Genomic DNA, 23,252 nt, shown 5'->3' with positions numbered 1-23,252 from the left:
TTTATTTCTCAGTTTCTGAGTTTAAAACCCTTTAGAAGACACTGTATAGTTCAATGCACTTATACCAAATACATGGTTTTCATCTTGAAACACACTTTTTATTCATCTTTTGAAGCTGATAACACATTTCAGAATAGCATCAGTTGGAATGCTCACACTATGGAAATTCTACTGTCAGAGTTATTTTTGGTGACAATCATTTCAATTTAAAATTACTCATTAAAAAGGAGATGAAATGAAGAAAAAGTGAAAGTGCAATGTATTGAAACTAAGCAAAGAGGCAGGTTTTAAGTTACCATCAGCTTTAAAACACTATTTTTCAGAACATTTTTTGTTACCTCTCTATAAAAAACAACTGAAACCAACATCTGTCATTCTTAAGTCATCATCTTTTAAAGTTTACTAATGCTAAGCCATTACATTATGAGGCTACACAGTACTGTATGTGATATTACTAGTGGAATCTAGCAACAACAGAGGATTACAATGAGCAATATACACTAAAGACATTTCTCCTCAAAAATATCCTTCTTAGCATTTCTACATCAGGAAAAAAACCCTTTATTCTGTACATACAACAGAAACACTAAAAGCAAATAGCTCAGACTTAGATTTGCTTCCATGCACTGATTTTCATATTAAAATACTACAAATATCAGATTTCTACAAATATATTATTTTACAGATAAAATGTTACAAATATCCTTCATTTTAACTTTCTGCAGAGCATCAGTGTACCAAACACAGTACAGTACATAGGCTACACACAAGACAAAGCTGTCAGAAAACTTCCAAGCACATTTTGCAAAGAGGACAAATCAGTTCAGTGGAATGACATGGCAGGAACTGGCACCAGCACACCACGTGCCCCCACTCACTCCAGTCAAAGCAAGCTGGCACTGCAGCCTTCCTGCCCTCTCCCCATCCCTATCATCTCTTTTCCCTCTGCCCACACAGTCAGGCTCAGCAGCCCTTTGGTGAATGAAAGGGGAAGTTAATTTCCTTAAGAGGTAAATAAATTTCCTGTTAGGTTATTTTTCAACCAGGTGAATTCCCTGATCCTGTTCACTATATAACTCCAAAGCCACACATAAGCAGGAATTCAGTGAGATGAGGACAAGAAGAAAGACTGAAGTATCATGAGTACTACTGGCTCAGACTACAGCCTTAATTTCTGCTTCCCACACTCTTTTTCTAAACTCAGCTTGGCTATCCAGGTGCTTGGAGTACAGAAATACAAATACAGATAGAGTGAATCAAGTGGGTTGCCTGCTGTCACCAAAAGGGAAGTTTTACCAGTGCCACATTGCCCTCACTCACCTCCATCACATCATCATTTTTAAGCACCTAACCTCGAAGTGAGTGAGCAAGTCAAAACAGAAAACTAACTCAAATACATGTAAAAAGGTGCTTCTCAGCTGATTCACACTTTGGAGTAATTACATCCACTTATCTACTTCCCATAATTAGCATAATAGAATAACCTGAGGGGGAAGGGACCCACAAGAATCACCAAGTCCAACCCTTGGCTCTGCACAGGTTTAACTTTTATACCACAGCATAGATGGAAATGTAGCAGAGAGGAGAGAAGTCTTCAGGGCCTGGGAGGAGCAGCTGGGTTTCCCCTGCTGGCAAAGCTGGCCAGAAGCATCCACGATTTTCACAATGCCAAAGCACAGGCCTCCAGTGCAAGGATCAGCCATCCCTCTACTGACAGAGAGGAGAAGTGGGTAGGAATGCAACTGAAGGAAACGGGACACAGGGCCATCTGGGGAAAAACAAGCAAGCAAAGAAAAAGAAAAGCAAAAAGAGAAGACTTCCCTGATAGCCCAGAACAGTCAAAAAAGATTGTTGGGTTTTCTCTTAGGTTAAACACCCAATCTTCTGTTTGATTATTCAAAAGAAAGAGGCGTAAGACTGATAGCAAGGAGAGGCTCTACTGGTGTTCACACCAGCACAACCAGAACCATGACAGAACTGTGCTCCAGGCAAATTCCTTCTTTTTAGTCCCATGTTGTCAAGTCTACAAATGCTGAAAATGCAGGAAGGAGAGGGCACATCAGGACACTGGGCAGCATCCAGCAGGAAGAATGAGAAGAGAGCAACAGCAGTAATTCAAAAGTAATTATATGACAGTATAAAGGAAACTACAGTAAACACTTCATAAACTCATCTACAGCTTTTAGAAAAATCTCTGTTGAGAAGTATGAGTTTCAATGTTTTTTTTTTAATTTTAAAAAATGTTTGTATTTACAGGATTTTGCTTTTGTATGTTTAATTAGAAAATATTTAGTACTTAAAAGTGCACGGTAAAAATGATGATGTTAAACCTAGCCTAAGTGACTGTACGAAAAGTCCAAAGAACTTTAATTATCTTACAGTGTCTAAGTTTCAGGCTCTGGGTACAACTACCTCTCCAAATAACCCAAATGCAGATGTTCAGTTTAAGCAGTACTGTATTTACTTGTGAGTTCCTACTTGGACATCTTAAATATTCTTCCTTGATTCTCAACTCTCCATTGCTTTACAATTACAGTGATTTTCCTTCAACAATCTTAAAACACTTTACTGAAGTCAGTATCCCTAGGATTTACACAAAATAGTTAAGAAAAATAAGGTGCAACTATTAAAAATAGCAGATACCAGATAAAGCAAACGTGTTCACAAGCAAAGTACCTGCACTTCTGATACTGATGAACAAGCACTTGCAAGCTCACCATCAATTCAAGCTATTCATCTCTGCAGTAACATATATGGCAAAAACTTTCAAAGAAAAAAAAAAAACCAAAAAACTCAGAAGCAAGACTTCATCAAAAAATAGGACACAACCATGATGTAAAACCATCAACTCCTTTTTCCTTTTTTTAACTATATTACAGTTGCCAGAATAAGACCTTTTTCCCCCTATTTAAAGTTCACTATTCTGCACTAAGAAAGCTACTTCTTACTCTAATACCAGACACCTGTGAACTAGTCCCTACAGAAGAATCTGCATTTCAACAGTCTTACTCCTGCTTTATATCACCATGAAAATATTATTCCCAGACAAGTAAGAAATGTATTTTCCTACAGTTTGCCTTCTGCATTTGAAAGTTGATACTTTTGGTATCACTCACATCCTCCACACACTTTTCCTAGTCTTCTGGGAAGGCTGTTTGAAGAGATCACGGCCTTTGGCCACAAAGTGATAGCTAGTAATGCTAGCAGCAGCTTTTTCTTCTCCCTCTGCCAGCCCAAACTTGGGCATTTTTGTTAGATCAATTGAATACTCTGACAGTTTACCTTTACCTTACCTTCTGATGAAACTTCCAAGCACCACCAAACATTACAAGGGACACATGGATGAACACAGCTAATCAAGTAAAGGTTGCAAAACAAAGACTAAATACTACAAATACTAAAAAATAAGCATTTTGTAAAAGCATACACAAAAGTTAGCCAGAATTAAAACCAAAGGCAGGCTTCCAGGGACTACAGCTAAGTCACTAGCTCCTTGAAAATCAGGTCTACAGGCAAGGAATCTGTCTGATAGAACTACTGAATGTTTCCTAAAGACTGATCAGCAGATTCCAGAATGCTCCTCTTGGGGACAAGGAACAGAAGATAAAGAACAGTTAAAGAAGTTAGAAGTTTGCAAAAAAAAAAAGGGAGAAAGCTACAGAAAAGGGAATACCTTTGTGAAAGAGAAATTGTTTTCCATAAAACCTCAGCGCAGTGTAAAGAATTAAAGAGAGATATTACTTAACTAGGAGATATCCCTATTCACTAAATCACTAAGAAACATTTATGACTTGGGGTTTTTTTAACAAAATCTGTGGGGTTTGGCAAATCTCAATGTTCATGGTTCTCACTGAATACAATATGTAGGGGTCAAGATTACAGTTGCAATAAGAGCCTTCTGTGGTTGATCAAAACCCTCAGCTGCAAAAGCTCTTTACTGCCATGGAAGGCCAGGAACCACAGCTGGTCATTTTAATAGTTTTTGCTATTTTTCTAAAAATGACCAAACCCCAAGAAACTAATACACATAAAGAGGAATAAGAACATCCCAACCACTAGAACACATCAAATTCACTCTGTATGGAAGCTGGCAAACAGATGACAAATACTTTGCTGACTTTCTAGTCTCTGACCAAAGGACCCAGGATGGCCTGGAGAACACCTCAAGCATGGTGCAGAGCTGTGCTGCAGGCAGCAGACCTTTAAAGGGGAGAGGAGAATGAAATACAAAGCTGCTTTACAGTCCTAACAACAAAAGGGCCTCTAGCAGCTTCTATATTCATTAGAACACTATTACAAGAAGAGGATCCCAAGACAAAAGCTTTCTTAGAAGAGTGTCCTGTGAGAAGTCATGTAATCCCCCCACTCCATTCAACACAGCTAGTAACTGATTTGCTCACCCTTTACTCATCCTGCTGGTAGTTAACAGCTCTGCTCTCACCTCTTTCAGGACTTCAGGTAGAAGTGACACAGATTACTCAGAAAAGTTAAAATCTGCTCTACCCAGCTACTTAAAGAACCTCACACTTTCTCCATCCAAAGGGAACTGAGTCAAGCAATTCCAGTAACAGTCTTTGAAATGTGCATTTCTAGTTATACAACCTATAATTTGGATTTTCTTGATTTTTCTATTTAGCCACGTTCAAAAAGTGTTTAAGACAGTACTTTAAATACTATTGCTTTTTCATTAAGAACCACAGTATGTATGAAGAACAGAGAAGGTTTTAGTAACTTTACATCATTTTAATTAGCAATTTTACTACCTCATGCTTTTCTTGGAATTCTAGTTCGATTAACTTTTAAGCATCAGTTATGTTCCTTCCTAGAAAAAATGCTTTAGAAAGTTCAGTCGAGGTTCATGAATCCAAGTTAAAATACAACACAATATAAATTTGAAAAGCAATCACTTTCTTTATTTTGGGAGATTGAGAAATGTGGAGCCATAAATGGGACCTTCTTTTTTATTACATATTAATAGTTTTTCCTACCAGTTGCCATCAAAGGTAAGCAGTTGTGAGTAGACAGATTTCTAAGATACTCTTCTTTTTTAAGCTAAAAAATAAAACTCAAAAAAAGTATCAATAAGAACTTCAGCACTAGAAATAGCAATTACTAAAGTGAAAAGGGAAGAAAATCAAGGAGATGCAGAATTACCATTCTTTAACCTACATCACATTTAAAGAAAATCTCCACTACAAAGAAGCTGTTTTCCTGGAAGGGAAGGTCTTGTTTTAATCTGTGACAAGTCTACTAAAACTTGAATTTAACAGCCATTCTGTCATTTGTTCCACATGCAGATCTATAGTTTGCTCAATACTTGAGATGGTTTGGAGAATGAATAACAAGTTTATAAAAAAGTTGCATTAATTTTGAGGATTCAGTTATTCTTCATGTCACTCGGTAAAAATTGTTTCTGTGCGGTAAATACTCCATTTCATTACAAAGTTTTGCTTTAGAACACTTGCCTATGAGATAATTATACAATACACTGGAAAAGTAAACTTTTCTAAATAACAGAAGGAGCAGCAGAGTGTCCACTGCCTGCTTATTGGCAAACACTCCTTTCATCAGACTATTGGTTCTAGACATTATATTTTTTTTTTACAAAAAAATAATCAGATCTAGTTTAGTGCACCTATAGCAGTGTTTTGAGTAAGCAAATATGATTAGAGCTTAGTACTCCTCTACGAAAAGAACACATTCAACTCAAAATTTTCATCTCCATTATTCTGCCCAGCTTATTCCCCTTGTATTAAATAAAAATTACCATTCTTAGGTTAATTCATGTGAATCATTTATGCCTATGTGCATCATAAAAACTTCTCCAACAAGTCTGTATCATTGAATCAGACTGCATCAACTACTCAAAACCACTGTTTGAAAACACCAAGTCACACATGGGAACAAATTCATTTCGAGATAGACCCATTAAAGTCATGGGAGAGAAAAACAACTTATCTTTCTAAAATCTTAGGGTCTTTTCCTACAATTGTATTTGATGTATCAATTAATCCTTAAAGTATCCAATCCTGTAGCCTTTGGGAGGGCTTCTGTGCCTTTACCAACAAGGAATTCAAGGGGTCAAAGCTACAGAATAATTTCAGCATCCTGCTTTGTAAACCTGAGCCCTAAAAAAACCCTACAGAATCCTTTAAAGGTTAAGAATTTTATCAAAGACATCCAGTGTGAACTGATGGATGATGGACCAGGACCAAAGAAACACCTTTATACATATGTGAAATGCTACAGAGTTTGGTAATTTCATTTGGACATCAGTGTTTGCATACAAACTAGAGCTTTAAGCAGCAAGCTTCTACAGAGGTTTTAAAATACAGAAGGACAATATGAAATGACAGAAGTGTTATAATCCAAGTGAAACTAGATCTGTGATACTCTGAAACCCTAATTTAAAAGCAAAAGAAACTTATCAATGCAGCTTTTCTACATAGTATCCTTTTTTATTCTTCTTTAAATGTATATGAATAAATTTAATTATACTTTAAAAGTTCCAGATTTTGAGATCTTTCTAATACTGACAACATTTTAAATTAAGATGGAGTACAGGGATGACAACACCAGGGAAAATTTCCAAAGCTTTAACTTCTCACCATTCTATCATCACCTCAAAGTCAATTTTCACCTTTTTCACTAGCTGAATTTGTTATCTTACATTTTGCTTTCGGGCTCATGTTCCTGCAATATGGCAGTACTGGATTACGAGAATGCTGTTTGCTAATAGTGAACAATGGCTGTATTACAGCAAGTCTGTAATGCCTAGAAAGAAAAGGAAAAGCAGACCTGACAAAGCACACTTTCTTGTTAATTACATGCAGATTGCAAATGCTCATACATCTAGTGAGTAATAACTAAAGCCAAGCCGACACAAGGAGATATTTTTATACTGCTGATCACACAGCAAATCCAGTTACAGGGCCTGAAAATTAATTACAGATTAGGACTTAATATTTACTACTGGAAATAATGCAGCTTCATTAACACATAGCCTACACCATTGTTCAAGTGTGACAGACTTGCCAGTTAGGAAAACTTGAGTTGTGAGCTACCTATAAAGGGAACACCTCAGCCCACCTCAAATCCCATCTGAAAATAGGTAAGAATTCCAGCAAAACGCAGAAAACAAAGCTAGGGCTGTGGGCTGACCAAGGATTAAACCAGCAGAGCCAGCCCTAATTCCACTGTTGTGAAGCTGCACTTGGTAACTGACACAAAATCCTCAACGCAACTTTCTGTCACTTAAACAAAACACCATGCAGCAGGATTTCAGCAACCAAATATACATTCCAGCGGTTTTTCTGAGAAGCTAAAATGTACTAACAGTACAGACACAATTAAAATCCTACATACAGGATAGGGTGGCACACTTTTTAAAAAGTCAAGCCCACACATTTGAGCACCTCTTGTCTGAAATCAGTCCCCAGTGTAAAATCTCTATTTCTTCTATGCCCTTTCTAACTAACAGTGAATGGTGTCCAAGAATTTATTGCTCACTTCCACTTGGAGTAAGAAAAAGGTCCTGAAAAAACACAAACTATCTGAATTGTATAAACCAAACAGATCACATAAAATAGAGCTAAGCAGTGACATAAGGAACTGTGCAAGAACTTGCACCAGAAACAAGAGATGAGTAAGAGGTAAATCCAACATAGAAAGAACAAAGTACTCAAGATGGACAAGGAAGGGATGCAGGAAAATCTAACAACCAACAAATCCCTCAGTTATCACAAGAGGAGATGTTAACCACCTAAGATTTGCCACCATGCTCAATACTATTAATCAGCTGCTCCAGCACTACATCATTTTCAGAAGCATGTGACAAGGTGTAATGAAAAACAATGTAAATCACAAATAAAAGTTTCATTATAGAAACAAATCTGCCCAAACTCCTGGAGAGCTTGAATATTTAGCTCTTCAGCCACTCCTTTCAAGATAAAATTTACACCTTTCATTCCAAATAAAGAACATCACATACAAATGAAGAGCAAGGTTTATGAATAATAGGACTGAATACCATTCTTCCTGCAATTTAAAAAAAAAATCTTTAACTGGAAGTAAGGATTAAGAGACAACTAAAAAACAATGCCTACCTTTGACTTCTGTACCTCTGTAGCAAATGAGCAATCAGTACACACAATATAAATGAATGAACATTTTGGAAACTAACATCAGGGATATGATTAAAACACACCAGTGTTCTCAAGTTTCAGAGCATGAGGTGACAAGGCTAAAAACGTGTCAGTTACATTAACACAAGGATTGCAGATGTTATTCTGGTAACTTATGTTATTAGTCACAAAACTTATCTAAAAGAAGTTTAATTAAATTTGCAAAAGACCATCTGAAAAACAACTTTTCCTTTTACTTCTACATTTTTCCCTTTAAATTCAACATTGCTTTATCCCTTACTATTTTATCCTTTCTATCTTTTGAAGCTATAATTTAATTCTTTTCAGTGTATTCTTCCAGCTCTAATCTTACTGCCTTTGCCACTTTGAAACAAGTCACATCCTTTCTGCAAGCCAAATTGTCTCTGTCCACTGATAAAATCGTTTTATTTAGCAACCTACACTTCCACCTGACATGAAGAAATAGATATGTTAAGTAGCTTAGGAAAAATATCAAAACAGTCTTCAGACCCTGTGTTTTTAAGCCCTATGTCAAGAATAGGTACCAAAATCTGTATTGTCTATCTCAGCTATCATCCATGACTCCACTTTAGGCATCTGTGAATGTTCAAGTAGGGATCCAAACATCACCACCTGAAAATGACAGCTATAACCAAGTGCACAGTAAAAATAAAATGAACTTTATCATAACCACTAAAAACTGCGCCCTACATAGGTTTGGAAGTGCTGCATACAAAAATCAAATTCAGTGCTGGGCTGCAGCACATTGATTTTGGAGAAGGACAAAACAAAATAGTGTAACAACTTCCTAAATTGGGAGAAGCTGTTGACTCCCTCAAAGGCAGAGAGGCCCTCTAGGAAAACCTACACAAATTAAGGGCTGAACAATCAGCAACCAAGTGAAGTTTAACACCTGGGATGGAGCAATTCCGGATGTACAGACAGACTGGGGGGAAAAGCATCTGGAGAGCAGCACTGCAGAAAGGGACCTGGAGGTTCTGGAGAGTGGAATGAGAGCCAGCAGTGCCCTGGCAGCCAGCAGGGCCAGCCCTGTCCTGGGGCCATCAGGGACAGCATCACCAGGCAGGCAAGGAGGGGATTGTCCTGCTCTGCTCTGAGCTGGGGCAGCCTCACCTCAGGTCCTGCATGTTTTGGGCTCCACAATACAAAAAGAATATAAAACTTTAGGAGAGCATCAAAAGGAGAGCTACAAAACTGGTGAGGGGCCTAGAGGAGAGGAATGGCCTAGAGGCACTCAAGGAGCAGCTGAGGTCACTTCTTTGTTCAGCCTGGAGACTGAAGGGAGACCTCACTGCAGTCTACAGCTTTCTCACAAGGGGAAAAACAGAAGCTTTAAGCTGAGTTACAGGAGGTTTTTTAAGCTGGATGTTAGGAAAAGATTTTTCACCCAGATGGTGGCTGGGCACTTGAACAGGCTCTCCAAGGAAGTTCTCATGACACCAAGCAGGACAGAGTTCAAGAAGTGTTTGGACAACACACTCAAGCACATGGTCTGATTCTTGGGGAAGTCAGGGCCAGGAACTGGACTTGAGGATCCTTGTGGGTGTATTCCAACTCAGGATAATCTGTGATTTTATGAACATAAAATCTTGTGAACACATTTGCTACCAATTTACTTACTGGATATAATTACCTAATGACACAACCACAGTTTCTTCCCAAACTATGGCTATCAAAAAACTCCTCCCATACAAATCACAACATAATTCACAGGTTCTGCAACCTGAGTTTCAAGAGAACTCCTTGATATTCACTCCCTACTGCCTTTCAAAGCCATGAGAATACTTGTGTCTTTTGTGACCATAAAATGAATTATCAGTCATGGTAACAATTTACAGAACTGTGATCCTCCCTCTTTTTCTCATATTTGAGCCAAGAAGGAGTTAACAACGATGACATTAAAACCTGCCACACCAGGGTATTTGGGTTAACACCTTGCTAACATGAACAGGGCAGCTCACACCTCTTGCAGCAATTGTTCCAGTTTCTCTACTACCTCACTTAGACATCTCCATGTTTAGTTCATTCTGAGGTTTTCAACAGAACTGTATAAGCCAGAAACTGATGGGGAGCGGGGGAGGGCAGCAAAAGATAGTGGATAACAAGGTAGCAGATTTAGAGAGGTGTTAGTAAGCAATGTCACTGCTCAGATGAATCTCAGTATTGGTGCCACACAGCAGGTACACCCTTAGCAGCTAACATACAACCATAGTATAGTTTGGGAGGGACAGATAATGTCATTACATACATAAATATGAAAGCAGAATGCTAATGAATTCAGTGTTTGGTGCCATGCCTTTTGTTCTGCACTGAAATCACAACAGGTTGAATTGCTGGGATTAGCTCAGTTGGTTACAGCATGCTGCTAACAACACCAAGGTTGTGGGTTTGATCCCATTATGGACCATTTACTTAAGAGTCAAACGATCCTTGCAGGTCCCTTACAGCTCAGCCTAATCTGTGAATTAACTAATGTAACAACTAGGCTTTTTCCACAGGACAACTGGGAAGTGAAATTACACTGTAGATGAACATTGTCCACTTGAAATGCCATGCTAAGTTCTATAATGTTTTCTTGATTGAGTAAGAGATCGATGCATAGAGGATACCATCAATAAACCCAGAACTTGACTACTCTATGAATGCCTTGTTTGCAAGGCCTGGAGACCCAGGCCTTGGGTCTGGTCTCCAGGCCTTGTCCAGGTTTCCATCAGAAACTGAGAAGGTCTAGGTTTCCATGGGAAACTGAGAGCCTGGCCTCGGCCAGCATCCTTCGGCTTTTGGAGAAGCAGCCACAGGCGGCAGGGACCGAGATGCACAGCCAGAACCACTGCAGGGCACCAGCACCTACGGGAGACTCAACACCTTGCATTAGCTGAAGGGAATGGCCTTTTAAAACACCAAGCCGAAGGCGCCTGACTCGGGAACTGCGGGCACAGCGAGTGAACACTGCAAGGGTATAAAGGCCACGGGCTTACATTCACTCCTGAGGACACGTGTCTATAGCCATTCGGACAAGACCTCGGTAGCACGAAGCCGAGGACAGCATAATCTCGGTGCTTTGCCTTTACGTTGGTTACACAGCCACAGAGGCCACAGCAGGCACCCGCGGGACGCCCCGGAGCTGCCTTCGCCCCGCGTCCCGCCGCTGGAGGTCACGGCGGCGGCAGAGCGGCAAGGAGAGAAGCAGGGAGGCGGCGCCGGGAGCTCGCTGAGGGCACCAGGAACATCCCAGCCCGCCGGGAACCTCGCGGAGGCCGGGCCGGAGCCCCCCAGAGTGGCCCTTCGCAGCACCCACCGGCGGTGCGCCGCAGCCCACGCCACCGCCCTCTCCGCTGGGTGTGAAGGGCCGGCGGAAAGCGACGGGGGTTTCCCACAGGAAGCCTGGCGAGGCGAGCGGCGGTGGGGGAGAGGAGGGCGGGGGTGAAGTGGGTATGTCTGGGGGGCGCTCCGCCGCCCCGCCGTCCTCCCTTCTTCCCTCCCTCTTTCCCGCCCGCCCGTCGGCCGCCCCTACCTGCGGCGCCGGGGGCAGGCTCCATCTGCGGCCCCACGCAGCGGCGGCAGCTGCGCACAGCGTGCCCGCGCTTCCCCGGCCCTGCGGCGCAGACGCGGCGCCGCCCGGCCGCCCCTGCCGCTCCTCCCCGCGCCGGGCGGGGACCGGGGGCGGGAGCGCTGAGGGCGGAGGTGCCGGGCGTGTGGGCGTCTGGGCACGGGGGCGGCCCTGCGGCACCGCGACTGAGCCGCCGCCGCGGTGATTTCCTGGCCGTGGGTGGGCTCATACTCCGTGAGTCACCGAGGGATCACAAAATCACAGAATGGGTCAGGTTGAAACGGGGCCGCAGTGGGTCATCTTGTGCAACCTACCTGCGCAAACAGAGTCGTCGTGGAGGATTGCGTCCCCATCGTTCTGGAGTGTCTGTGGTGGGGGACACTCCACACCATCTCTGGGCACGCCGTTCCGGTGCGTGGTCACCCGCACAGTAAAAAAATTCCTTCCTCATGTTTCAGATGGAGTTTCCTGGGCATCAGATTCTGCTTGTTGTCTCTAGTCCTGCTCTTCGGCACCACCAAGCAGAGCCCGGCTCCATCCTCTTGGCACTCCCACTTTAGATATCTAATATACATTGATAAGGTCCCCTGGCAGATGTTTCTTCTCGAGACTGAACAGGCCCAGCTCCTTCAGCCTTTCCTCATATGAGAGATGCTCCAGTGCCCCACTCATGCTCATTGCCCTCCGCTGGATCCACCACAGGAGCTCCATGCTCTCTTGTACTGAGGATCCTGGAACTGGGCTCCTGACAGGCCTGGGTGCTGAGCACCAGGTTCCCAGGGAACCCCAGGGAAGCTTGTGTGTGTGTGTCTGCCTGCGTGCAGCCTCTGACAGGGACTGGTGTCACATCCTCCAGCCCTTGGGGTGCCTGAGGCTTCCACAGCAAGGACTCAAAGTGGCAAATGTGAATTTCATTGGTGGCTGTTTTCATCGATGACTTGGTTTCTGACCATAAAAAGGGGCTTCCCAGTCATTGGACATGAGGTCCTTTCTCATGCCTCAGTGTTGTTGGGACCACGTTCCTGTGCAGTTGACAGAGGAACCAGGAAATCTAGTGTCCCACCTCCAACTCTTAGTTAGGAGTCAGCAATATATTGAATTGATCAACCTTTAGTTATTACTTGCATGAGGCAAGAATAACCACTTTGGGACACAAAACACAGAGCAAAAAAATTAATTAATTAATTTAAAAAGTGATAAATTTCCTTAAATTGTCATACGCTTAAAAAACCCAAGAACATGATTCCCAAGAAATTAAGAGAAATGAGGAGTAAGAAGACATATCTGAAACTTGGATCTTGTTTTAATAAATACAAGCCAGAATTTTCGGAAAGCCTACCCTCTTTTCCTATCTTTAACATTTTAGACTGACAAGTGATATGAAAAATCAGTCATTTTATGCAGTAGCCTCTTACAGGAGGCTGCAAAAATTCTTCCAAATATAGCATTTCCTCCGTTACCTGGCATTGTTACTTTCTGTTCAGTGGAAAGGTGAATTTTAAACATTGCATTGTCAGGGAAGTGAGAAACCCAGGAGCCTTCCCCAAACTTCCAGACTGTATGCCTCTGGAAGATAATAAGCAGTCTAGAAAATTCAGTAGGAGAAATTTAGATGATGCCATGTTATTTATTATTTTGATGGAAAATTATTTTCTATCAAACTTTCAAGCTTTTCCCCAGCTTGACAATATTTTCCCTATTTGAAAATTTTGTCTCTTTATTAGGAAATATGTTTTTTCAACTTGAGGCCACACTAAGAGCCAAGTTCTTCGTGTTGATACATTCACAGAAATTAGTAGAGCGTGATGTAGGCAAAATCTTCCACGTGAATGCTTTTGGCCTTACTGATCTAGAGCATTTCTGCTTTATACCATTAAGTGCCTCTATGCTTTTCTTTTTTTAACCACAAGTTTGATCTCATTCCTCAGAGTAAAACATGAATATTACAGTTGTTTTCTGTAACTTTAAACTATACCACTTCAGTTAATGTTTATAAACTGTTTTGAGAATTTTGCTTGAACAAAGCAATGCAAATGTATCATGTCAATTTATTTGTATTTGTTTTATTAAGGGATTTTGGCTATGCCACTTCTGCAAGGAATATAAGAGTGTTAAAGAAAAAAGATACCAGCCAATCTGCAAAGAGTTCTTATATAATCTACAAAGAGAAAATACAAGAAAACACATGATACAAAGAGGAGCTTTCAGCATGGGAGCCAAAGAAGTAGAATGTATGCTTTCCAAGTAAGTTGAGTATTTTAAAAAAAGGCATTATTTAAGTTAGTAATTTTCCTGCTCTTAAACTCTTGGCTACTGTTATCTTATATATGCCCTGCACAATTAGAACTGAAGGTTTCTTTTACTGATGAAGATCTTTGAACTTACATGTCAGCTCTGTGTGTTGTGTTAATTTGATAAGTTTCAGGCCAGAACTTTGCTGCTTCTTTCATGGAAACAGTACCTGCAAAAATAAATGTCCAATAGCTTTGTAGCTTGGAGAAGTTGTCCTCTGCTGCTGCTGCTTCTTCAGAAGCAGGTCTGGAAAGCAGAAACAGGACTTTCTGGAGTTTTATTTCCAAGTCTGACAGACAAGAAGAAGTGCAAAAGGGACTAAGACACACCTTGAGAAAATAAGAACAAAGGAAAAAAAAGTTGATAGAACAACTTTGTTTTGTAGATTTGAGGGAAATAATTTTTGAGGGAGGGCATATGCAGCTGAGAGTCTGATAACAGTCTCATGCTTTTGGGGTTAGCAGAAATGATCAGAAATGAGAAAGTATCAGAGAAAGTGTTATCTTGACAGATAAGCAAATGAGGCTGACATGCAGAGGAGGAATGGAATAAGACAGTAAGGTAGCAACTGTTCTCAAGGGGCTTTAAATTAGGAATAAAACCTTGTGTCTGACTTGGGAGCCAGTGCAGTGATCCCAGGAAGTGGCACAATGCCTGACTCAATGACACAGGATAATTATGTTCTTACAGCAGCTTGAGTGAACAGAAGCAGAAGAGTTATTGCCACCAGAAAAGAGAAAGTTACTGTGTGAGAGACGTGAAGTGTTAAGTGCCACATCAAGAATTTTAGTAGCACAGATATAAAAGCAAAACTTTGTAAATACATGTTCTTCATAATTTTATATGCAGTCTTGATGTTAATAACATCATCTACTTATATAGAGAAAAGAATTGCTTCCTTCATTAATGTGGAAGTGCCTGTGAAAATGAGCTCCATGCTGTAGGAGCATTCAAGGGTATAAAGGGATAGTTTAATTAAAAAAAAAAAGAAAAAAAGTGTAAAGTGAGTCTTCCTTAAACATGAGGTCTAACTTGTATCTTACCCCAGGAGAGAGTTTTGAAATGACATCTGGAGTATGCAATTTGTGTTTAGTCAGATCTTTTTTAATATGAATCTTGCACAACTTGGGCAGCCCTGTGAAGTTGTGCTGAAATGTGTGGGGCATTTGCCATGTAGCTCTTTGATACAAGTTTGTACCATATGCTTCATTTAACTGAGACACTTATGGTAAACTTGGTTAATTGGGACATCTCCTGGGGCACTGGTGTGAGACCAGTGCTGCTTAATACACACAACTGCTACTTAACAGGGCCCTAACAGAGCAGTGGCTACTGCTGAGTGCCCCTGGTTATTCAGTGCTGCTCATGTAATCTCTTCACAGTTTCTTGGAATTTGTCTATACAAAGAAAATACTCCCTGCAATTAATTCCCTGAGGGTGAAATACTGGGTGAAGTATTGGAAATAGACTGATAATGGTGGTCACAATGTGTGCACTGATTGTTACGTATACATACGTGGGGAAGGTATGATAACTTTATAACTTCCCTTATAGTCTTGAAGGATGTTTGAGAGAACGTTTTTCTTATAAAATTTTTAAAACCATATATAGTCAGAAGTAGTGGTGTTGGGTTACAGTAATTTCTGTGTTTCTAAGATTCATATTGTTATTTGATTAGCTAATCGCCCATTTTCCAAAGTGTGAACATATTTTCACACTTCAACCAAGACAGTGTTAACAAAGAAACTATAGATAGCAATAGAGATTAATTATCTGTCCCATGAGTCTCCTCACCTTGTTTTTACCAGATAAAGAGAGCCTATCTGTCTGCACACAGGTGTGATTTTTTTTTTTAAGCAATAGCCTTGGTCAAATGAGTTCAAAGGCTTATTTTCAAGTGGCACCTCTTAGACACGTTTGTTCACTGTTGATGTTTTTGATCTTGTTTCATGAAATACACCTACCAGTAAAAGGTTGTGATTCTTTGCTAAGCTTACCCATGTGAAATTCATTCATAGGTGTGAGATGTGGAGGAACTTTAAATGAGAATATTTAGAATCAAAGAAGTGTTTCCTTCTTTTCTGGAGGGAAAGTACTCTTACTGAAGTCACTGCAAAGTTGTTGAGGGCCTTATTTGCAATTGCCATCCGAGATTTTCACTGACTTGAGACATCTTCTAGAAGAGGGAAAAACATGAAGGAGTTTTGTTTTAGTGTCTTTCTGTTATGTAAGTTGCAGCATTTTGTATTTATTCCCCCACAGAATTAAACCCATCCATACGTCTCTTCAGCATAGGACATCTTTACAGCAGAATCTGTTATGTAGGAAGAAGCATTAAGCATCTTGAACTATTTCTGCCCTGTCTCATGAGTCTCTAATTCTGCCTCTTCTGGGTATTAGTGGATGCCAGTGTGTTGCAGACCTGTGAACCTGCAGCCTGTCAAGGCTCACTTAAGTGATGTGAGACTTCTGCAGTATTTTCACAGTGCAGGCACTGGCACTGCATTGCCTTGGCCTCTCTCTTGCTGTCAAAGAACAACTGGCTTGTTGCTTGGTGGCAGGCTCTGTGGTGGTAGTGCCTATCTTGAGTCCTGTGGACTGTTTTTACCACTTCACCAAGAATGAAATCTTCCCCTTCATGGGCCTGCCTTTCCAAGTTTCAGGACAGTTGGGACCATCAGGGTGACTACCAAAGCTTGCTGTCTCTATCAGGATGTCACTGAAGTTGTATATAGGAAGCTGGCCGTCTGCTAAAGTAGAAAAATTGCATCAAATTATTCTCTTTGCCAGTCACTACTGGATCTGACTGGCAAAGTGGAAAACAGTTCCATTTCTTTTCTGAAGTCTGCACACAAGAGCACACTCTTTCACTGGCTTTTGTTTGCTAAAAAATTCCTCTTTTATATCAACAGATTCAGAAGTATCCCAAAGCTAAAAACTCTACAGCAGTGTAGATCATTAGACTTTCATTAAGATTTTTAGGTATTATTAGTTCAGTAATGTAAAAGGAAGGGAAGGTCCACCACCAAAACAAAGCAGACTGTAAGCTTTCATCATTTGATTTACCTTGCTTACAGGAAGAGTTACTTTTCAGGCTGTGGGCAGAATGCTTTTCTGTCTGAATACATTCACAACAACTATAGGGTGACTCTTGCTTATATTGCTAGTTTTGTTTAGAAATTTATTTTAGTCATTACTAGAGGTTAGAATTTTCATTTTCCCTCCTTGCAGCTCTGCATCGTCATAAGTTTTATTTCTGTTTGTGAAGTTCTTTGAAAAGCTATTTAGCCATTCTCTTGCTTTACCCTTTCCCATTTTTTTATGTGCCACACAGAGAAGGGCTAATCCTGGAAGATAAATGCTAGAAAATAAATGGTTCAGTGTTCAATGTGGCTTCTAGGCCACAGTAACTACTGTGTGGTGCAGTCCTCTAGGTATATGAGCTGGCACAAGAACTCTCTGGCTGTCTTTGCGTCACTACTGGCCTGGATGTTTCCTAATCACTCCTTGGTATGGTTTTAATTTGTTTGGGTTTTTTGTGCCACAACAGGGAACATCTCTATGGAGGCAAGCTCTGAAATTCTAAGGTACTTTCCAATCCATTCTTTACTGCAGACAGAGGTTACAGCTCCACCCTTGGTGTCACCTTGTATTACAAGTACAGAAAAAGAAAGAGTAAGTCTTTAATAACTGAAATGCACTACATAGTCAGTCCTGTTCGAGTGCTGGTCTTGTTTATACATACTCATTTTGTTTAGTAAATCCCTGCTTAGAGATACAAATCCTCTTAACTGCTGGTTGAGCCTCTTAAGAATTATTGTCTGTTTCTTCAGTTTTGGAAATGTTTGTTTCTCATAGGGCACACCACCCTGTAATGTAGGATCACCATTCTGCCTTGAGATACAACTGCAGTAGTTGCTTCTTTCATCTCTAAACCACAAAGAACCTTAGAGATAGGGAAAAACTATCACAAAGAGCTTAAGCACTTTGCCTGGCACTGTGGAGGAATGTTAGTGATAGACTAAAGATCTGAAGATCAAGCTCCTCAATTTATAGTCCATTCAGATTACTTGAGATTGTAACACTACTCATAATTCAGGCAATTAAGCCTAAGTACAATCCATACTTCTACATTTGGATTGTCATCATTGGAAATGATGAGATCCGAGTCATTGGAGCAGAAGAGAAAGGTGATGAAACAAAAGCTACTTATTAATGTATGTAGAGAGGAGTGCTGAAATGAAAGAGAAACAATGTCATTGCCAAATGTGATCCTGATGCCATCTCAAACATCCTTCTGTCAGCAGATGGCTTCTTTTGCATGCACCTAGCTCTCAGTATTTAACTTACAGTAAATCCTCGCGCCTATCCAACCAGATTAACAGTGTTACATAATTATCTATGATGTTATATTTGCATACCTACTTAGTTTATATTGTTGAGATGTCTTTGGTTGGTTGTCTTTTTCTCCGTGAAATAAAAAATGCAATCTAAGATACGGGGACTTTACCTTAACATTTACATTTGAATACCTGTCCTGCATTTGTTTCTAATTCACACTTGTCACTTAAAGTCTGATAAACAGAATGTGAGTGGAGGAAGATGCTTTTCTACCCCAACAGATATGGTCAGAACATGTTTTTTTGTAAAATCTTTCCATCCTCTTTAGTTTTTAGGTGCGTAAGAGTGATGCAACAATAATAACTCTGAACACTTAGCTTCTCTATATTCACCAGTCTGGAAAATTCAATGTGACTTTAACAGTACTCTACTAAGGAACCTCAACTGACCAGCACTGATTCTGAGGTTTTAGTTACTGAGGTATGGATGTTGTCAAGAGGAAGAATTGGCAGTCATATAACTCCATATCCTGAAATTCAGTAAAGGAAAAAAGTCTTGCATGCTTCTTTGTAAGACATCCATTGCTTTGAAAATCAACTTCTTAGTTCCTAGTATCTTCTCTATGTTGTGCAGTTAAGCATTTGCCTGTTGTGAGTATAGGAGACCTATTGGTGAAGGCAGTGAAATTATAATGTCCCATATTTTTGAGCTGAGAGATAAATTCTTGTTGTACCTGCAAACAAATGTTATTTCTACCCTCATCTCCCTTTCTCATCTCTTTTTTTTGTGTTGCTGAGTGTGGTTTTATAGCTGCTGTACTTTCACCTAGTGACATTCATTTCAGTGTTGAGTGGGTGCTGCATGCAGGGAAGATCTGATTTGAAAACTCTGCTCTCAACATGTATTTCTCTGCAGTCTGATTCTGGTGTGTGCCTAATTCCCTGCCTGGGATATGTGCATCCCTAAGTAATACAGGCTTTGGGTGGCTCCTGTTCTGATGGCTACTTGGTGGGGGTCCAGCAAGGGTTGGTCACTGCTGATGTGTCAAGCCATGGTGTTGTCTAAAGAATCCTGAGATGTGTTTTGGACTGATTAATGTGACATGTTGTAATACGCAGAATCAAGGTGAAAACTCGAGCAATTTATCCCATTGATTCCAGCTGCACTTAGGAGGCCATAAGAGCCTGACAACTTCCACATTCAAATTCTTTGCTGCAAAGCATTTGGTTAACCACATCCTTTGCTTTACTACCAGTGTTCAACCTTTACTCACAACTGAAAATTATATGAGGACATGTATGTCCTCATGTATTGTAATGCAATCGAAGCTTGAGACAGAAATAGATACTCAAGAGAAACCCTTGGCAAAATTAGTAAAACAAATCTTTTAAGATCTGGGAAGTGCTGGACAGTTCTGAAACTTCAGTGACAATGGTAACAATATTAATTTAGGGCAAACTGAAACTGGGAGTTGAATACAGATACTATGATTTAGGATTTCATAGTTCTCTCTTTGCTCTCCAATTAAATAGGTAGTTAAGGTGTATCCTATATTTCTCAACTTTTCCTGATAAAATGCAATGTTGGATGATGGATTTACTATTTTTATTATTTACTATTTATTCAGCATTAGTCAGATCATTGTGCGTTATTAGCATCAGTATGAGGGATTTGAGTCTATTTTTTCAGGCATTGTTAGCATATCTTTTCCAAAAATTTTGCAGTACAAACAATTGAAATGGCCTAACAAGCGGAATTTAATAAGGGCAAAGAGAGCAAGAGGACATTGCAAATGTCATATTTAGCATGAAAACTTCTACTGTGTATCTGTTACCATTATACATTGATAATATATGTGAAATGTAGTAAAAGTTTCATATATACAGATATTAATTCTCTTTCTGACTTATTGTACAGAATTAGAAAGGAGCATAGCATCAGACATGACTGTATGGGGATGTATCAAAAGAAAGTGTAACTTTAATATTTAGCTTTCTGTCATGTTTTTACATAACTGGGACTAAGTGTTAATCAACTCAGAAAAGCAGGGATTTTTGATCAGGTATTTTCAAATTCATTCTTTCTTGGAGATTCCCCTCCCCCCACACACTTTTTTGAGCACCTTTTATTTAATTTCAGTGACTAATTCACATTTTTGAGAAAAGAATATTCAGTCCTCAAAACTTTCAGTAAGGTTCATAACATTTCTGTGGTTTTCCAGAACTTTTACAACAAGATTATGGGAGACCAAATTTGGTATCTCTGGTAAGTCAAAGGATTGAGATAAATGGAAGACAATACTTTTAAAAATGACCAGTTACATAAACGAACATAGAGAAATAGAAGGGTGGAGAAAACAATTTAAATGCTCATTCTCTCAGTCTCTCTGTGCTTTATTTTGAATGGCTATTTGGAAATGTAACTGAATCCCTGCCATGGATAAACCAACTGTTTTTTTCATGAGCTCTTTGTTCTATGACAGAAACATGTAAATCTCCCTCAGTATCATAATTTGTATTCAGTTATGAACCAAAAAGTTGATTGCAGTGTGTGATGAATCTATTCCCATGTTGGATAAGCTATAGAAAGGGAAGTTGAAGTTTGAATTTCATGATTTTCTGATGCAAAGCAGCAGATTAGGAGTAACAGCTAGATTTTAACCCCTGAGTTCTAAAGAAACACTGCATTTGGAATATCAGATTAACTCTTTTTCACTTGGCTATCACTTAGCCAAAAAATTAGGGAAAATTTTGAATTTTTTTTTAATCTCTGTATGGTTTTCCCAAGCAGGAATATATGTTAATTTTAAAAAATTAAAGCAGTTTGCTATACCTTCAGGCTTCTAGAAAAGTATGATGTTTAAGTGTCTCACATTGATTTCAGTTCTGGATTTCATTGTGGAACACAGAGCTACTCATGTGTGAGACACATAGAATACAATCCTAACCAGGACACCCACCATTAGTGCAAAGTCCCTCCAGGAAGGTGTAACCAGCTGTGGTGGCAGTTTAAGCCCTATTCATATTCTAACCACATTTTCAACAAAGATGGAAATGTAAAGGATTGTTCCAAAGAAAATCTTAAGGTACCTAGTGTTGTGTAATTAAAATAGCATTCTGAACTCTTTAGCATTAAACTGAAATGCCAGTGCAGGTGATGCTCAATCCATCTACAGTGCAATTTGCATTGAATTCTTTCTTACCTAGCCCGTGTTCTGAGCTAGCACTCGGCTAGAGCATGGCTCTATTGCGCTGACATCATTCTTTTCACTTTGGGGCAACATACAGAGACCATTTGACTAACTTTCTATTCATCAAGCCATGTTCTGCCTTGAATGTAAATAATCCAAAATGTCCACTTCAGCATAATTTTTCCCCCATAATTTCTTCCATTGGTGCAGCAAAGACCCCTAAGTGTGCGAGGGGTGGGTACAAGCAGGTTAGGGCTCCACAAGCTCACAGCCAAGGAGTGCTGGTTCCTTGGTGGGGTGACGCTCACTCTCCAGGGCCAAGGCCATAGAAAGCACCTTCGGGAGAGCTCCTGCTGTGGTGAAGCAGCGCTGGGAGGGTGGGAAGCAGCTGCAGGCAGAGCTGCTGGCCAGGCTGCCTGCTGGAGGGCCAGGGCAGCACAGAGCCCGGCTGGGGAAAAGCGGCAGAATCTCTGCGGCACAGTTCTTGCCAGGTTAGGGAATGTGTGACGGAGCAGCTGTTGGATATGCAGTGACAGCTACCATGACCACCATGGCTTTGCTGGCTGACAGCATGTCTCCCAAAGGGGGGTAAAGCATGGGCTACTCTAATCAGATGTTCATTCGGAGAAAAATGAACTTTCTGTCATTCAAGTCCTTGTGGGTACTGCAAAGAGAACAAAAGAATACAGTCATTAAAAAAAAAAGAAGTAACTGGCTACTGACCTGCCTGTCAATAAGCATTAAAGAAATGTGGTGCTACTGCTGAGAAACTACCAAATTTATTTTAAAGAGCCATGCTAATGTCAAATACAAAGTCAGAATTGGTGTTGATCTGTAACAATCATGTTGAAATCTGGAGATACTTTTGGTTTTATTGTAAAGGAAAAATCCTCCACAAAAGATACTTGCATTAGCAAGGGAGAAAATCTGCAGCTGAATTAGGGAGAGACTAGAAGAGGGAAAAAGGTAATTTTCCTTTCCACAGAGTTTGGATGTCCTCACAGTTCACAACAGCAATTAGGCATTTGAAATTGGCAGTAAATCCTGGGAAAGGATGAGCATATTGTCAGAATAGTTGTGTTTTTTAGAGAAGTGCATTCACTCTGACTCAGGGAGGAGCTGGAGTCTGCGTGAAGGGAGAGCAGCAAGTACTGGCATACTTAAACTCTTTGGAGTTGGAGGCTTTGCTACCATAAAGGAACCATTTTTTTACAAAGGATCTGCAAGGCCTTCTGAAGAAGATGTGCACATACCAATTCTGTTTCTGCATAATTAAATTCATAACCTGTTTCAGAAAAGAAAGAGCTTTGAGGTTTCAGTTGAACTTTTACTGTGTTTGATGTACATCAGAAATACCCTCCTAGCTTTTCACACACTTGTAGTCAGAAGACTACTGTAATTCTGTAAGCAGTGTGCCGTTCTGGCTAGGTGCTTTTGTCTTAACCTCTTCTTAACACCTTTTCATTCAGTTTCTCTCTCCTCTGTCATTTACTCCAGGCCACTTCTGACTTCTGCAGTACAAAAAAACCCAACGAGTAATGTAAATAAGTCTGAATCATACTTGTTTAAAACAAGTGGTTTTTTTCACTTCTGTCCATTTTATCATCATGTTTGAGGCTTCTACATTTTTCTTGTATATTACTGGTTAGCTGGAAGGACATATAGACATTAAGACCTTTGGGAGAGATTTTTCCTGCTTTTCAGTTGAAAGCAG

At 40.1% G+C, this 23,252-nt stretch overlaps 1 protein-coding gene and 1 long non-coding RNA gene across 2 annotated transcripts in view; one reads left to right on the top strand and one right to left on the bottom strand.

Annotated features, from left to right (window-relative positions):
* Positions 1-11,934, bottom strand: part of CMC1 (C-X9-C motif containing 1) — a 43,635-nt gene extending 31,701 nt beyond the window's left edge. The window contains exon 1 of the mRNA XM_074538939.1: positions 11,680-11,934. Coding sequence (XP_074395040.1) covers positions 11,680-11,704 — 25 coding nt within the window. The 5' untranslated portion in view covers positions 11,705-11,934. The remainder of the gene's footprint in view (positions 1-11,679) is intronic.
* A 1,870-nt stretch (positions 11,935-13,804) lies between these two features.
* LOC113460848 (uncharacterized) overlaps positions 13,805-23,252 on the top strand; it is a 167,067-nt gene continuing 157,619 nt past the window's right edge. Inside the window, exon 1 of the long non-coding RNA XR_012579911.1 lies at positions 13,805-13,959. This is a non-coding gene — a long non-coding RNA (uncharacterized LOC113460848). The remainder of the gene's footprint in view (positions 13,960-23,252) is intronic.

The sequence above is a fragment of the Zonotrichia albicollis genome, chromosome 1 (genome assembly GCF_047830755.1).
Source record: "Zonotrichia albicollis isolate bZonAlb1 chromosome 1, bZonAlb1.hap1, whole genome shotgun sequence".
Classification (NCBI taxonomy): Eukaryota; Metazoa; Chordata; class Aves; order Passeriformes; family Passerellidae; genus Zonotrichia; species Zonotrichia albicollis.
Note: the sequence above shows the minus strand (reverse complement) of the source record. Positions and strands in the feature narration are given on the sequence as shown.